The sequence below is a fragment of the Trachypithecus francoisi genome, unplaced genomic scaffold (assembly GCF_009764315.1).
Source record: "Trachypithecus francoisi isolate TF-2019V2 unplaced genomic scaffold, Tfra_2.0 Lachesis_group13, whole genome shotgun sequence".
In the NCBI taxonomy this organism is placed as follows: domain Eukaryota; kingdom Metazoa; phylum Chordata; class Mammalia; order Primates; family Cercopithecidae; genus Trachypithecus; species Trachypithecus francoisi.
In genome coordinates, this window is record NW_022681458.1 from 45,661,870 (window position 1) to 45,679,515 (window position 17,646).

Consider the following 17,646-nt stretch of genomic DNA (forward strand, 5'->3'; position numbering starts at 1 on the left):
AAGAATGTTTTAAAATCAAGATTTCACAAGAGCTGCCATATTTAATGATAAGATCCTAGAGGGGTTGCCATGAAAGTGGTTGGCAGAGATGAAGCGGAAGACAAGGTTACAAATGAGGAGGTTAAGCAACTAAGAGACTAGGCTGTTAGGTAGATTTAGTCACATATATATTTTTAAGTCATTGAGACTGATGACCAAGAGTAGAAGCTTTTTTTTTATTGCAAGTAAGTACAGTGGAACTCAAACTCCAAAAAATAAAACAGATTTTTTTTTTTTGGTTTGCTGAACTGGGAAGTCTAAGAGAATGGACATCAGAATAGATTCAGGTATGTAACAGATACGTGATATAATCAAGATTCTTTCTCCTTTCCTTCTTCATCCCCCATTCTTTCTTTTTCTCCACCTGATCTCTCTTTCCACTCTCCGCTTGCTTTCCAGTTCCTTAGACCATGGTTATAATAATAATGGATATTGTGAGATGTTAGATCCAGGATATATATCGTAGGTAAAGCTCAGAGGGTTTGCTAATGAATTAAATGTATGATATGAGGAAAAGGGAGGAATCAAGGATGGTACCAGGGATTTTAGCTTAAATAATGGTGTTAATGGTGATGCCATTTACTGAGTTTAATAAAATATAGGGAAGTTCTGGTAGTGTTTGTGGGAATTTATTGATCAAGCAATATTTTGGACATGTTAAGTTAGAGGTGTCTATTTGACCTCTGAGTGGAGATAGCAAAAATCAAATATAGGAATGGGGACCTTAGGATAAAGGTTAATCCTGGGGAGATAAATTTGGGAGATTCCAGTATATGGATAATATTTAAAATATTTGGACTGGATCGGGTCAATTAGAAAGGAAACATACCTGAGGACTGAGGGATATCTGTCACATGAAGATCAGAAAATGAGAAGGAACAGGAGAAATAAGATCAAGAGGTCTATTATACATCATGATGACTAGACTTCATAAAAATATATCCTTGAAAATTGCTATTAGAGTAGATTTTAAGTGCTCATACCACAAGTAAGTATGTGAGGTAATGCATATGTTAATTAGCTTGATTTAGCCATTCTATGATTTATACATATATCAAAACACCACATTGTATACCATAAATGTATACAATTTTTATTTGTAAATTAAAAAATGAACTTAAAAAATGAGAAGGAATTGGCAATGAAAAATCTGAAAGTGTTCATTAGGAAGTTAGGAAGAGCATAAAAAATATAATCATTCTGGAAATTGAGTGAAGACAGTATTCAAGAAGGAGACAGTGATCAACTGTGTCAAAGTACTGTTAAAAGATTGAGTAAAGTGAGGCCTGAGAATTTACCACAGGACTTGGCATTGTGGAGGTAATCAGACCTCTTGATGAGAGTGGTGTGCAAGGATTAAATACTTCACTGGAGAACATTCTGGAGAAATTGGGAGCAGAAAAATTGGGCAATTGCTAGGGGGAATATAGGATTAAGGCTGATACTTTTTCAGATCGGATTTTAACATGTTTGCATACTAGTGAAAATAATAGAGAACAAAAGGCACATTAGAGAGAGAGAATTTCAAATTGCTGCTGCAAAAACAATGTCCTTTAGTAGTTGAGTGAAAAAATGTATTAAAGGCCAATTAATAGAAATAAAAGTAAATACCATCTCCTCCTTTATAGGGGAAACAACACCAGAGATAAGCAGAAAATCTTTAGACAGAGAAAGAAAAGAGACATTATCTATGAATGGAGGACATGTACATTGAAAATAAACCTCATTACTTTGGAAAAGAGAGTTTGGGGGATAATGGACAGACCGTGAGTGGAGTGTTTTTTGAATACTCTGCTCCAAGCTATCTCTCTTTATTGAATGGAAACAGTTTTAATATTAACCAGGATGTTTGTTTTGTGAGAGCAGAGACTACATTATAAATGAAGTCCTCATCTATACAATAGGCACAAAAGTGGTACAACACTACTTATTTTGTAGAGTTTTAAAGAAAATTAAACGAGATGTAGATGTCCTAGAACAACACTTGGCACTCAATGAAATAAATATAAAGTGTACTGTAACCAATGTAAATAATTAATAATGAGTATTATGGGTTAAATGGTGTCCCCCCAGTTCATACGTTGAAATTTTTACCTGCTGTATGTCAGAATATGACTGTATTTGTACATAGAGCCCTTAGAGAGATGATTAAGTTAAACTGAGCTTGTGATGGTAGACTCTAATCCAAAATGACTGGTATCCTTATAAAAAAAGAAATTTGACATGACAGAGGGAAGATGATATGAAGACATAGGGAAAAGATGGCCATCTTGACAAAGAGTGAGATCTCAGAAAGCACCAACCCTGTTGACACCTGGATCTCAAACTTTGAGAAAACATATTTCTGTTAAGTCACCCAGTCACCCACTTTGTTATGGGAGCCCTAGCAAACTAATATAATGGAATAATTTGCATGTTTTGTTTTTTTGTGGTAAGTCTTCATAATCTACATTTCAACACAGCTCACTTCAGAAGGGCCACATTTCAAGTGATCAGTAGCTATAGGGATCTAGTGCATAGGACAGCACAGCTCTAAAGAAGAAAGGAATAGCAGATGTAAGGAGCAGCCACTCCCTCTAGGTCTAAGGGAGAGTGCTCAAGGAACAAACTTGGAAGATGTTGTAGTGAAAAATGTAGTAAAAGCCAAGTAATAGAAATAAAAGTAAATACCACCCCGGCTTTTATAGGGGAAACGACACCAGAGATAAGCAGAAAATCTTTAGACTGAGAGAGAAAAGAGAGATTGTCTGTGAATGGAGGACATGTACATTGAAAATAACCTCATTATTTTGGAAAAGAGAGTTTAGGGGATAATGGACAGACCGTGAGTGAAGTATTTTTTTGAATAGTCTGCTCCAAGCCATCTCTCTTTATTGAATGGAAACATAGTTTTCGTTGTTGTTTGTTTGTTTTGAGATGGAGTCTCTCTCTGTCGCTCAGGCTGGAGTGCAGTGGCACCATTTTGGCTCACTGCAAGTTCCCCCTCCCGGGTTCACACCATTCTCCTGCCTCAGCCTCCTGAGTAGCTGGGACTACAGGCGCCCGCCACTATGCCCGGCTAATTTTTTTTTTTTTTTTGGTATTTTTAGTACAGACGGGGTTTCACTGTGTTAGCCAGGATGATCTCCATCTCCTGACCTCGTGATCTGCCCACCTTGGCCTCCCAAAGAGCTGGGATTACAGGCGTGAGCCACTGTGCCCTGCCAGAAACATAGTTTTAATATTAACCAGAATGTTAAGGGAGCAGAGACTCTCTGCTCAAAGAGAAGAGCCATCCCTTTCCCAAAGCCTTTAGATTTAAGACCTTGTGGGAGAAAGTGTGACTGTGGCCCAGTGGATGGAAAAAACATTTGCTGAGGAGATGCAGGTCTGGGCTAGGAGGTGAAAACCACCTGCTGGGATCCTGAAAGTTTGAAAGGAAGTCTTCCCTCTGTGATGTAAGTGAAACTTGTAGAAAACTGCCCACAGGGATGCTGGTGCAACTTGCTGGAGGGTGTCTGCCTCTGAGTCAGCCTCACACCATAGATTGACAAGGATGCTGACTGCTGGCAGCCACACCATGGGAGCTATGAGAAAAAACACTGGAATCAGAAAGAAAGCCTCTTCCTCTTACAGTGCTTCTTGGTACCCATGACAATATGCTGGTTATCAAAGGAGAAATGTTATAATGTCCTGTTACATATCCCAAAGGAGGGCAAAAAAGGCAAATATGGAGCTGAGAGGCAATAAATTGACAACTGGCCAGAAGCACAACTCATGTTATCTGCTTTATAGATCAGATTGTCATTTTCCACAAATGCTTACTCTCAGCTAGATAAAACTTCTACCATGGAATTATTCTCTATTGCAAAGGAGATTAGCACTTTTCTCTTAAGGTTACTGCTAAGAGGTTCAAATGTTGCTTACGGCAACTTGCCGGGGGAGAAAAACCAGAATACATATTCACCTTAGGAAGTAGACCATTCTGGGAAAAAAAATGAAGTTTTAGTTATAGAGAAGGGAGGTGGGGCCAAGTAAGTTTTGAATAAATTAGATTCAGACAGACTCCCAGAAGAAATGCCCAATTCCCCATTAAATTATCTTGGAACCCTCATGAAAAATCAATTGCCCATAAATGTTTGGGTTTATTTCTGAACTCCTAATTCTATTTCCTTGATTTCTGTTTATCCTTATGCTAGAACAATGCAGTCTTTATTACTGTAGTTTTGTAGTAAGTCATAAAATCTGGAAGTGTGAGTCTGCCAAATTTGTTCTTCTTTTTCAAGATTGATTCTTCTTGATACATTTCCATGTTAATTTGATGATCAATGTGTTAATTTCTACAAAAAAGGAAGCTGGGATTTTGATAGGGATTGTGTTCAATCTGTAGAATATTTTCAGGATGTATTGCATCTTAACAATATTAGTCTCCCAATCCATGAATATGGGTTGTCCTTTTGTTTATTAAGAACTTTAATTTTTTTCAATAATGTTTTATGGTTTCATTATATAGGTCTTACACTTCTTTTGTTAAATGTATTCTTAAGTCTTTTATTCCATTTCCTGCAGTTGTAAATGGAATCATCTCTTAGTTTCAATTTTGTATTAAATACAATTGATTTTTTAAATACTTATGATTACTGTTTTATTATAAGGGATACACATCAGGAAAAACCACATGAAGAGACACATGGGGAGAGGCCTGGGAGGGTCCGGGTGCAGAACTTCCATGCCCTCTCCCTGTGGAATTGGGATGCATTGCCCTCCTGGCACATCCTAAATTCATTTGACTTTTGTGCATTGATCTTGTGTCCTGCAACCTAGCTAGATACAAGAACTCATCGACTAGTTTTAATATTTTTTGATGAATTATTTAAGATTTTCTGTATACAAGATCATGCCATTTGTACAATATGTTTTAGAATATTTTGGATGATGTGTGCTCATAATAAACACTGTAAAATTTGGTTGAGTGAATCAATTTTAGCATTAACGGAGTAAACAGTTTTGTTTTTTCATGTTTTTCATACAGGATAAATCGTCCAGCAAAGAAAAATCCAAGATACCAGTAAGATTTCTACCACAGCTGTCTATGGTAATTTACCAATATACCATCATACTCTATTCTTTTATAATAATGTTTGTTTACTACTTTTCAAACTTGAAAGTAAGTTACTGAATTTCTGATTTTAAATTTTATACAATTTTAAATTCCATTTGATTCTTTTCTGATGGAGAAATTCTATGAAATACATAGCTTAGAAAGAATAATATCAATAAAATAACTATAGGCGGTAATTTTCAAGTATGTACAGAATGGTTGGGTACAGGTTAGATTTTACAGAATAAAATTTGCTGTCTAGGTATGTTGAGTTTAATGCTGTTGAGTTAAACTATTATAACTTCTACAGTTGAGTTTAAGTGGAGTTTCAATTCAAATATTATTTGTTTTGAAACATTTTAAGAGCTCAGCATAAACTGTGTAATGGAATCTGGACTGCTTTATGCAGAGATGATTACTAATATTTTGAAATAAACGTGGATGAAAATTTTAAGTGTATGATCTTGGACATTTCAAAGTACATGTTTTAATTGTGTACCTATTCGTATTGACAATACCAAGATTACCAAAAGTTTCTACAAAATAGAATCAAAGCTTTTTCTTAGTTCTGCAAATAAGTATTTATCTTGTTTCTAGTTTATAAGTAAATCTGAAATAATAGATATTTTCTCTTTTAAAAAATTTGACAAATTTTAAAATTGAAAAAAATGGTATTAGGTTTTTTTTTGGTGTGTTAAATTTAAATGTACTTGCTGAGTAAATATTCAGTGGCTGAGTTGAATAATCTAAGGCATGTAATTGTCTAAAATGCTTTTGTTGGCTGATTTAAAACCTTATATTGTGCTCATATTTGACTGGCTCTTGTAATTTTCATTCCGTATCCTTTGAGTTTTATGTCTTTTAAAAGAAATTAGATTTTTAAAGAGATATTTAAAAACATTCATTCATTAAAAATTTTTATTTAAATATTAAAGTTTGTTCCTGGGTATAAGTTCTGCAGCAGTAATTAAGATGTAGAGTATGGGTATAAGTTCTCCAGCAGTAATTAAGACGTAGAGTGATTTTCTATTGGTGGCTCTGATAGGGTAATTAATACTAGCTGACAAAACAAACGGAAGTTGAAATCTCAGAGACTTAACCCAACAAAGATTAGGCCTTGCTCACATGAAGTCTGACGGGGGTCAGGTAGTGCTCCATCTTATAGCTATGCCAGTGGGAGCACATGGGCTCCATGGGTGTGAGATAGTGATGGAGGAGGCACACCAGCTCTTAACTGCCTGTCCCTTTAGCTCTTAACTGTGTTTCCTGTTGTGCTTACATTTCACTGGCCACACAAATCATATGGCTACAAAGTAGCTAAGAGAGGCTGGAAAATAGTTTGGAGTATATTGAGGAGGGTTTTAGAAACCAAGAAGAGTTGTGCCTACTTCAATAGGGGGCTTGAAAATGTTTCTGAACAAGAGAGCAGTATGATCAGAGCAATGCCTTAGAGAGGCAGAGGTGACCTTTTGTTACAAACATTTTCTGTAAATCCAGGCCCATGTCTCCTGTTGCCTGTGTCATTCTTAAAAAGCTGCTAAACTAGCCTCACTGCTGACTCTAGTCCCCTGCTTCTCATGTATCCTGTTCCTATCATCAGAACCATTTATGAAATAGCCTTTTGTATGTCTCTGCATCATAAACAGGATAGCAACATAATTTATCATCTAAACTGAGATGCCATTGAGAGTGAAAGTTCTACTAGTTATGCTTGAGCAAACTGAAACTAAAGGTGTAAACTGGGCCTGTCTTCAGCAAACTGAGACTAAAGGTCACCCTAAAAAGAGACTGCAATGGCTCTCTATTGCCAGCCTGGCCAGTCAAGTCCCAAAACCCATGTCCTCCATAATATAACAGCACCCACTTGTCTAGCTCTAGTTTGTTCTTCCCTTACCTTTTATTCAGGTTCCTACTCAAGCATAACCTTTGCAGAGAGGCTCTCACAACTCCATCTAACCTAGCACTTTTCCACTCCTTCCCTCTCTATCCTTTCACACTGTTTTATTATTATTCATTGTACATACTACTTTCTGAGGTTACATTATGGATCTGTTCTGAAATAACTGTCTGTACCTCCTGTGGAATGTGTACTCCATAAGCGGAGGGACTTAGTCCTTTCCACGACTATACACTAAGTATGTTTTTTTTTTTTTTTTTTTTTTTTTTTTTTTGTTGAGACGGAGTCTCGCTGTGTCGCCCAGGCTGGAGTGCAGTGGCCGGATCTCAGCTCACTGCAAGCTCCGCCTCCCGGGTTTTACGCCATTCTCTCGCCTCAGCCTCCCGAGTAGCTGGGACTACAGGCGCCCGCCATCTCGCCCGGCTAATTTTTTGTATTTTTTTAGTAGAGACGGGGTTTCACCGTGTTAGCCAGGATGGTCTCGATCTCCTGACCTCGTGATCCGCCCGTCTCGGCCTCCCAAAGTGCTGGGATTACAGGCTTGAGCCACCGCGCCCGGCCTACACTAAGTATCTTAAGTAGAGCCCAGCACATGGTAGGAGCTGGTAAACTGTTGTTGAATTAGGGAATGGATTACCTTCCCCATCCACTCCAACGCAGCCTCAAAGCCTGCCATTGACATTTTGACTCCAATTCTTAATGCACCCTCTGACTTCGATAAGCTTTTTGCTGTTCTTCTCTGTGGAGATCCAGGTGTGCTTTAAGGCTTAGCTTCCACCCTTTTTCTTTTTGAAACATTCTTAGAATACTCTGCTCCATATCCTGTCCTAGATGGAAGCACACTCACAAGAGCTGGCGACTTTTGATTGGTGAGTGTCAGTAGTTCCTAGGTAGAACTTGTGATCTTGGAGTGATAGTTAGGCCCTTGCAGTTTTGAATTGGGCTTATGAGACAGTGTTATCCGGCAATTGTTCTTGTATATGCAGCTAGCTGTCCTTCTGCTACTAGCTGTCCTTGTGATAGCTTCTGTTCAGGCAAATTGTATATGAGAACCCTCTCTTTGTGACCTTTCTGGCTCCATTTTGTCAGGTTTGACACAGTGACTCCATTTTGAACCTGACAACTTTCACATCACCCACCAGGATGCCAGTGAAACTTGCTGGCGGGTGTCTGCCTCTGGGTCAGCCTCGCACCACAGGCAGGGAAGGTGCCCATGGATGAGGATGCTGACTGCTGGCAGCCACACCATGGGAGCCATGAGAAAAAGCACTGGAACCAGGAAGAAAGCTTCTTCCTCTTACTGTAACCCTTTAGTACCCTTCATGATATTATGCTGGTTATCAAAGGAGAAACATTTTAGGGTTCTGTCAGATTTCCCAAAAGGGAGCAAAAAGGGTAGATTTGGAGCTGAGAGGCAATAAATTGACAACGGGCCAAAAGCACAACTCATATTATCTGCTTTATGGATCAAAATTGTCATTTTGTTTTCTTTTTTCTTTCTTTCTTTTCTTTTTTTTTTTTAAGATAGGAACTCACTCTGTTGCCCAGGCTAGAGTGTGGTGGTGCAATCTTGGCTCATTCCAACCTCTGCCTCCCAGTTCAAGTGATTCTCTTGCCTCAACCTCTCAAGTAGCTGGGACTACAGGTGTGCACCACCACACCTGGCTCATTTTTGTATTTTTAGTAGAGACGGTGTTTCACCATGTTGGCCAGACTGGTTTCGAACTCCTGACCTCAAGTGATCCACTCACCTCGGCCTCCCAAAGTGCTGGGATTATAGGCGTGAGCCACCACACCTTGCCCAAAATTGACATTTTGTTTCCTCTCACCTAGATGAAACTCCTACCATAGAATTTTTTTCTGCTGCAAAAGAGATAGCAACACTTTTCTCTGAAAGTTAATGCTAAAAAGCACAAGTGTTATTTATGGCTATTGGAGGGTGCATTAACCTGAACACATATTCATCTTAGGAAGTAGACCATTTTGTTCTGTCAATAAGGACAGAAATATTTTAGTGATAGAGAGGAGAGGTAAAGTTGTATAAGCCCTTGACACTAACCAGGATCAGATAACTTCTCAGAAGATGTGATACATAAAAGGTTTTGCATACTTTTTAAAGCTTTCTGATAAATATTGCTGTATATAATTTTCCTTTATTTTCTTGCTCTAAAGAAAATAATTCTGAGACAAACCTGAGAATTTTAAAAGCAGTAAAGTATATCTTTGAATATGTTGGATAATACGTACTTTTTAAATAGTCTTTCTGTAAAATTTGGTTTAGTCAATCAATTTTAGCACTAACAGAGTAAACACTTTTTTCCCCTCATATTTTTCACACAGGAGAAATCAGCCAGCAAAGAAAAGTTCAAGGCACCAGCAAGAGCTTTACCACAGCTGTCTATGGTAACTTATCCAAATATATTCTCATTGAATTTTTGTGCTTCAAAAAATGTTTATTAGATTTCTAACTTGAAAATAAGTAAGTGAATTCCTGCTCCACTTGATTCTCTTCTGATGGAGAAATTCTATGAGGTGTGCATATTAGGACAAATAACTATCTTAGTAAAGTAACCATAAGCTATAATTACCTTTATGTGTAGAATATTTCAGTATTCTGACTGAACAACTTGCCAAGATGGGTTAGCAGAAGGAGTATCAGCATTGGAGTAAATAAAAAGGGCTTTGCCTCTGATGGCTCTGTGCCCTTTGGGGAGTCACTTATCTCTTGAGCCTCAGTTTCTGAGTTTGAAAATGAGCTGAGTTGATCTGATTATCTTCAAGGAGATGGCTCCTTCAGCAGAAAAATGCCATGCTACAAAATATTTCTTAGATCTTGGAATCTTTTTTCATTATTTTGACTATAAATTGTCATTGTCTTATGGAAGAGGCAGTTAATAGGCATTTTCAGTTGATAAAGCCCTGTACAAGTTAGATTTTACTGTAATAAAATTTATTGTCTAGTAATTATGTGGAGTTTAATGCCACCAAGTTACGCTCTTGTGACTCCTGAAAGTTAAGGGGAGGGTCAATGCAAATATTACTATTTTTAAAAAATTGATAAAATATACATAACATAAAATTTACCATTTTAACCATTGTTAAGTATTCAGTGGCATTTAGTACATTCACATTGTTGTATAATCATTACTACCACTCATCTCCAGAACTCTTTTCATCTAACTAAACAGAAACCCTGTCCATTAAACAATAACTCCCTATTTTCCCCTCCCCCAGCTCCTGGCAAACCACCATTCTACTTCTTGTCTCTATGTTTTTGACTACTCTAGGTATTTCATATAAGTGGATTCATGCAATATTGGTCCTTTTATTCTGGCTTATTTCACTTAACATAATGTCTTCAAGGTTCATCCAAAGCATTATTTGCTTTGAAAGATATTTTAAAAGCTGAGAACAAACTGTAAAATTGAATTTGTGTTGCTTTGTGCAGAGAAGATTCCTGATAATTTGAAATGAAGGACAGTTTCACTTAGGAAACTTGAACTAACATTGTTAGATTAATTATATTGAACATTTAAAAATACAAATTTTAATTGAAAGTATACTTTTATTCATAATGCTAAATTATTGTAAAATGTCTGCAGAATTGAGCCATAGCATGTTTTTTCTAGCTCTGTAAAATCCCTCTTAAATTTTCTAGTGTAAAAGGTTAAAAAACTGAAACAGAATAGACATTTTTTAGTTTGTTGTGGATTGTTAGTTTACAGATGTAGAAATATAAACTTAATTTAAATTTATTTATCGAATATCTGTGGCTGAGAGGAATAATAATTCTTGCTTGTTAGTGAAGCATATAATCATCTAAAATCTTTTATTGACTGATTTAACCTGGCTTTGTATTCATATTTGGCTGTGTCTTGCAATTTTTCCTCAGCATTCTTTGAGTCTTATGTGTTTTAAGGGAGATCATATTTTCAACAGATATTTAGAAAATAAGCTATGAATTTTTTAAAAAACTACTTTTATTTGAATACAATATTAAGGTTTGCACGTGGATAGAATTTCTCCAGCAGTAATTATGACCTAGAGTAATTTTCATTACAGACTTCAGGCTTCTAGAGGTGACCCCTGTAATTGAAATCAAGGATGACCTGGCACTGGTGGCTCCCAGCCTCTGTGAGCTGGTGACCTGATTCTCACCCTTTCTGTACAAATCCTCGTAGCACTTTTATGAGTTTTAAAACTTTTATGGAGCAATACGAGAGTTGAGAAATGGGAAGGGCGGGTGGAAAAATGGAAGAGCACTGTCTTACATGTTTTCTTATCCTATTTTTCTGTGTAAGAGGTACCTAAAGAGGTACTTGTGTGCAAGTAGTTTATTTGGGAAGTGGAAGTAAGAGATTAGGGAGAGTAAAACTAGGCAGAAGGAGAAGCCAGTACAGACATGGACTTTCAAGTTGATTTGGATTTGAAAGGGAGAGACAGATTAAATTGTGTTAAAAATAGATAGATTGTACTTTAAAATCCGACTCTCTGGGTTTATTGAAGAACCATAGGCTTCAACAACAGTACGTTTGTGTTCTGGTATTGCAATAATTGGCTTGAGCTAATTAGTCATTGTGTTTTTAGAAGATGAAGGTGCTCTCTTTTCTGCCACAGTCCCCACCACACACTGTCGTTTCCCAGCATGGAGCCTGAGTGCCAAGAACCTATCATCATTAGCCATTTCCCTTTTTATGACATCTGCTAAAATTGTGTATGTATAATAATTTGTCACCCCTGCTTTAAACAATGGAATACGTTTGTGAGTTGCCAGAGCAATCTAGGGTGGTTTACAGCCATGAGAACAGGAAGACCTTTTGGAGCTGGAATGCAGAGGAGACCAGCAGAGAGCACCTCTCATTAAAATAGGTTTAAAGACACTTGACAATATCTGGGGATGAGGAGCGGATGCTCTAGAATGAAGACCCTGGTTTTAGGTAACAGGCATTCACATCCAACCAACCAGCAGCAGGACTTTTGCTAATGTCCCCCACATGGTGCACACCGTGACCATTCACAGGCTTGAATAAGATCTGCTATTGAGTGTTTTCTATCCAGATGTTCTGATCTGTTTGAGAAAATGTCTGTGTTTATAAACACTCGTGCATTTCATGGAAAAAGGTTTTTTCTGATACTGTTTGTTAATGCTATTTAACTTTTATATTTTAGGTGAGTACAAAGCCCCACTGGCAGCAGGCAGCTCCATCATTCCATTTGAGTGTAAAGCAGGATGATGAGAGTTCAGAACCATTTAGTGTTAAAAATGAGCAGTCCTATGGTAAGAACTTCAATATTCTGAATTAGATTTAAGGATAATTTCTAGAGAGAAAGAGACCAGACAATATTTAGTTAATAGTGTAATAGAATTACAAAACCTAAATGACATTAATGTCAAGTAGAAAAAAATTTTCCCAAACATCTTCCCTCAGAAAATAATTGATTCTAGTTCTTAGTTATTTTAGGCAGTTGTAAATGCTCTACGAGCTGATATTTTAGGAATTGGGATGTTGATACTAAAACTTTTATTTATTGTGGTCAGAATTTGCCTCTACATAAAAGACTGAGATTTTTCTAAGAGAGATTTTAATACATTATATATATTTTTAATTTTTTGTGGATTTTAATAAATTGTGACCATTACTTCCAAATTAGTCATTTTAATGTTTTTATTATTTTGACTCATTAAATATAGTGTTTATCAGATTGATTACAGTTAATATTAACTTTTTTTGTCATGGTTCTTTAAAGTTTCTCAAATAGTTTTGTATCATGTTTTTATCATAATTTTAGTCTTCACTTTTAGAGAATTATATGTAAATATAATAGAAAATTTTGTTAGTATATTAATCAAGATATAAATTAGTGGAATATTCTTGAAATAGACGTTTCTAGTTATGATGATACAAAGAGGAGTAGTTTAACTTCCTTATAGTATAAAAAAATAAATTATACTTAGGATTACTTGAGAATGTAATTTTTTCTTTAAAGATTATTTAGCATCTTATTTTAAGCATGTAAAATGCGTTAGCTTACCTTTTAGATGAATAATTGTGCTTTTTTTTTTTTTTTTTCAAATTTAAGCTGAATACATGGAACGTTTTGGAAAAAAGGGCAAATTACCCCACCAAGTTGATGACAGTTATGCTGGACGATCCACTTCCAAATCAAAGGGCAAATCTCCACATAAAGAACGAGAAAACTTTAGAAGTACTCTTGTTAATGTCATTATGTAAGTTCTGTAAGCTAACCAGTATGTGTTATCCACATTGGAGCCGCTGTCAACGTTTAACCTAAGAATATTAGAATTCTGTGCGTCTCTAAGGGTGCCTCAAAGGCTTGTTGGAATGAGGTCAGAGTATAAATAATGAATGAAGGAGACTGAGTTTAACCCTATTAAGTGTGTTCCACTTTTAAATATCATGAGTTGTAAAGGTAGCAATGTTAATACTTGATGTTGGCTGAATTTCTGGGAGTTCTCATTATAGCCATGGTAGCTAGTGGAGGATTCTAGCAGGTTTTTTTTCCCCCAGTCTCATCTGCTCAGGTGATGGGCGTGACTTTTCTGGCATTGTGATTCTCCTTGTATAAAAAAGGAATTGGGGTGAAATGGTCAGCAGTGTGTGCAAGGCCTGATCTTATCTGGGTCTCACTGTTTCAGGACAGTTCACAAAGAGCAAGGAAGACGCAAGTCACCAGTTCCTTTTTGCCTTGTTTCCACACAGCTTTGTGCTAGTTGCTTAGAATTCTCTTTAGTTTCATTGTGATTCTCAGGGTGTACACAATTTGTGGGACAAATGAGGTTTCATGATCCATTGTGGTAAGTAACTCACCCACAGGACCCTGTTCTACTGTTCCATGTGGGACTTTACTGGCTAGATGGTCATCTTGAAGGGAGGACTGGGTACTGAGTGCTTACAAGGCTAAAGAAGAGTGTGTTGGAGTCTCGTGCAGCTGGGTTGAGCATATGTGCCTCTTCTAGAGTGACTTTGAGTTTGCTTTTGCCAGGTGCCACTAGGATGTTACCAGCTTTCCCCACTTATATTGCTTTCCTGACTTAAGCACTCTCAGATCACACAAGCAGTATCATCAACACCCAAATCAATGGAGGGTAGACCTCTGGTTACGAATTTTTAGAAGAATTTTTTTTTTTTTTTCCTACCTAGAGCCCTGGCCAAGAAAGATAAGCTTTCTTGACACAACTTCCTGTGCCTGTTATTTTTAGTCCTCCCTTATTTGAGGATAGGGCAGATCCTGTTTCAGCTGTATACGGGATTTCAGTTGGAATTCCCCATTTCGCTCAGGCCTGTGGCATCATCTTCTTCCCCAGATGGGCATGAAAATCTAAGGCCCTGCCCCCCATAAGGACACCCATAGCCTTAGGATGGCCCTGCCTGGCTACTTAATTTTTTTTTCCTCCTGATTATTCTGTTCCTTTCTTGTAAGCTCAGCTATACATTAAAAAGGAGCTTTGTGATATGTTATCCAGTATTTATACAATTGTACTGGGAGGTTTTATTTGTTGCTGTGTTGTAAGAAACAGAAGTCTATTTTAACCATTTTTTGTCATTTTTTAGTTGTGCCTTTTATAAATAGGATATAGATGAACTTACAGAAATTCAATCTTAGAGTTTGTTTAATCCCATTTGTATTTATTGGTATTTCTTATATATGTGGACTTTTACCAGTATATTTTATGTTTTCTATTTATCATATGTTGCTTTTGCTTATTTTTTTCTCTTTTTCTGCTTTCTATTGAATTTTCTCTATTCTTCCTTTATTTTTATTGGTTTAAAAGCTATGAAATATGTTTCTCTTCTTTTAATGGTTACCCTAACATTTAAAACTATATATTTAATTTATATCTCTTGAAGTTGAAAATTCATTTTTTTCTTTCTTGTGAATAACACACAAAAACCTTAAAATGATTTAATTTAGCTCTGAGCTTTCCTTTATATTTTCTACATGATTATTGTTTAATATTTTAGTTCCACCAAGTCCTTAAGTATCCATATTCTCTCTTTTTTTTTGAAGTTAACACTTACTTAGATTTACTAACATGTTTTCTAATTTTTTAGAAAGTTGCTTTTGCAGTCCACTTCTCATTTCTGGGTTCATTTTCTTTTTTGCTGAAGTTCTTCTCTTAGTAGTTTACTCTTTCTTTCCACCTTTCTCCCTCCCTGCCTCCCTCCCTTCCTTCCTTCCCTCTTTTCTTTCTCCTCCCTCTTTCCCTTTCCTTCCCTTCCCTTCTTCTTTTTCTTCCCTCCCTGTCTTTCTTCTCTCTCTCTCTTTCTCTTTCTTTTTTGAGACGGAATCTCACCCTCTTGCCCAGGCTGGAGTGCAGTGGCATGATCATGGCTCACTCCAGACCCTGGGCTCAGATGTTTCTCCCACCTCAGCCTACTGACTACAGGCACATGCCACCACACCTGGCTAATTTTTTGTATTATTATTATTATTTTTTTTTTGTAGAGATGAGGTCGCGCCATGCTGCCCTGGCTGGTCTCAAACTCCTGGGCTCAAGTGATCCCCTACCTCAACCTCTCAGAGTGCTGGGATTGTAGGTGTGAGCCACTGTGTCTGGCCAGTAGTTCTTTTAATGAGAATAATGAGTAGTAAACTCTAGATTTTCATGTCTATAAAGGTCTCAATTTCATCCTTTTTCTTGAATTAACGGTTAAGTTGACTGTAGAATTAAAGAATAATAGCGGTTTTACCCCTGCACATCTGGGAAATGATAGATTGAAAAATATTAATGATTATCTTTTAAAAATTATTAGTTCAGTAGGTTTTGGGGAAACAGGTGGTGGTTGGTTACATGGATAAATTCGTTAGTGATTTCTGAGATTTTGGTGCACCCATCATCTAAACAGTGTACACTGCACCCAATGTGTAGTCTTTTATCCCTCACTCCCCTGCACCCCTTCCCCCTTGAGTCTCTAGAGTCCATTATATCATTCCTATGCCTTTGTGTCCTCATAGCTTAGCTCCCATATATGAGTGAGAATGTTCAGTGTTTGGGTTTCCATTCCTGAGTCACTTCACTAAGAATAACGGTCACCAACTCCATCCACGTTTCTGTGAATGCTGTTATTTTATTCCTTTTTATGACTGAGTAGTATTCCATGGTGTGTGTGTGTGTGTATGTATAACATTTTCTTTATCCACTCATTGATGAGCATTTAGGCTTTTTCCATATTTTTACAATTGTGAATTTTGCTGCTATAAACGTGTGTGAGTGTCTTTTTCATACAATGACTTCTTTTCCTCTGGGTAGATACCCAGTAGGGGGATTGCTTCATCGAATGATAGTTCTATCTTTAGTTCTCTCTCTCTCTTTTTTTTTTTTTTGAGATGGAGTCTCACTCTGTCGCCCAGGCTGGAGTGCAGTGGCCGGATCTCAGCTCACTGCAAGCTCTGCCTCCCGGGTTTATGCCATTCTCCTGCCTCAGCCTCCCGAGTAGCTGGGACTACAGGCGTCCGCCACCTCGCCCGGCTAGTTTTTTGTATTTTTTGGTAGGGACGGGGTTTCACCACGTTAGCCAGGATAGTCTCGATCTCCTGACCTCGTGATCCGCCTGTCTCGGCCTCCCAAAGTGCTGGGATTACAGGCTTGAGCCACCGCGCCCGGCCTGTCTTTAGTTCTTTAAGGAATCTCCATACTGTTTTCTATGGTGGTTGCAGTAGTTTACATTCCTATTAGCAGTGTAAAAGTGTTCCCTTTTCAGCACATCCATGCCAACATCTATTATTTTTTGATTTTTAAGTAATGGCCATTCTTGCAGGAGTAAAGTGGTATTGCATTGTGGTTTTGATTTGCATTTCCCCGATAATTAGGGATGTTGAGCATTTTTTTCATATGTTTGGCCATTTGTATATCTTGTTTTGAAAATTGTCTATTCATGTCTTTCGCCCACTTTTGATGGGATTTGTTTTTTTCTTCCTGATTTTTTGAGTTCCTTATAGATTCTGGATGTTAGTCCTCTGTCAGATGCATAGTTTGTGAATTTATTCTCCCACTCTGTGGGTTGTCTGTTTACTCTGCTGATTATTTCTTTTATTGTGCAGAAGCTTTTTAGTTTAATTAGGTCCCATATATTTATCTTTGTTTTTGTTGCATGTACTTTTGGATTCTTGGTCATGAACTCTTTGCCTAAGCTAATATCCAGAAGTTTTTCTGATGTAATCTTCTAGAATTTTTATGGTTTCAGATTTTAGATTTAAGTCTTTGATCAATCTTGAGTTGATTTTTCTATAAGGTGAGAGATAACCATTATGTTTTGGCATGTGTTGTTGACGAGAACTCTATGTGACTTTATTTGTCATTATTTTGTTAGTAATCTTTGTTCTCTCTAAGTTTTTTGGGGGGGGAACATTTTATTTTCAAAGCCTCACAGTTAGGCTTTTTCCCCTCTTTTTTAAAAAAAGGCTTTATTGACAGATAATTCACATACCACTAAATTAATCTATGTAAAATGTAAAATTTAGTGAGTTTTAGTGAATTTCTGTAGTTGCACAACTTTCACCAAAATCCAGTTTTAGAATACTTTTGTCATTTACAAAAGTTTCCACTTGCCCATTTCAATTAATCCTCTTGCCCACTGGTTGCCCCAGGCAATCACTTATCTTCTTT

General features: G+C 37.0%; 1 protein-coding gene across 1 annotated transcript in view; it reads left to right on the forward strand.

The window, feature by feature from the left end:
* The window catches only part of DNAH7 (dynein axonemal heavy chain 7), a 341,498-nt gene that overhangs the window by 6,594 nt on the left and 317,258 nt on the right, over positions 1-17,646 (forward strand). Inside the window, exons 2-5 of the mRNA XM_033230791.1 lie at positions 5,051-5,113; positions 9,357-9,419; positions 12,186-12,294; positions 13,098-13,245. Coding sequence (XP_033086682.1) covers positions 5,051-5,113; positions 9,357-9,419; positions 12,186-12,294; positions 13,098-13,245 — 383 coding nt within the window. The remainder of the gene's footprint in view (positions 1-5,050; positions 5,114-9,356; positions 9,420-12,185; positions 12,295-13,097; positions 13,246-17,646) is intronic.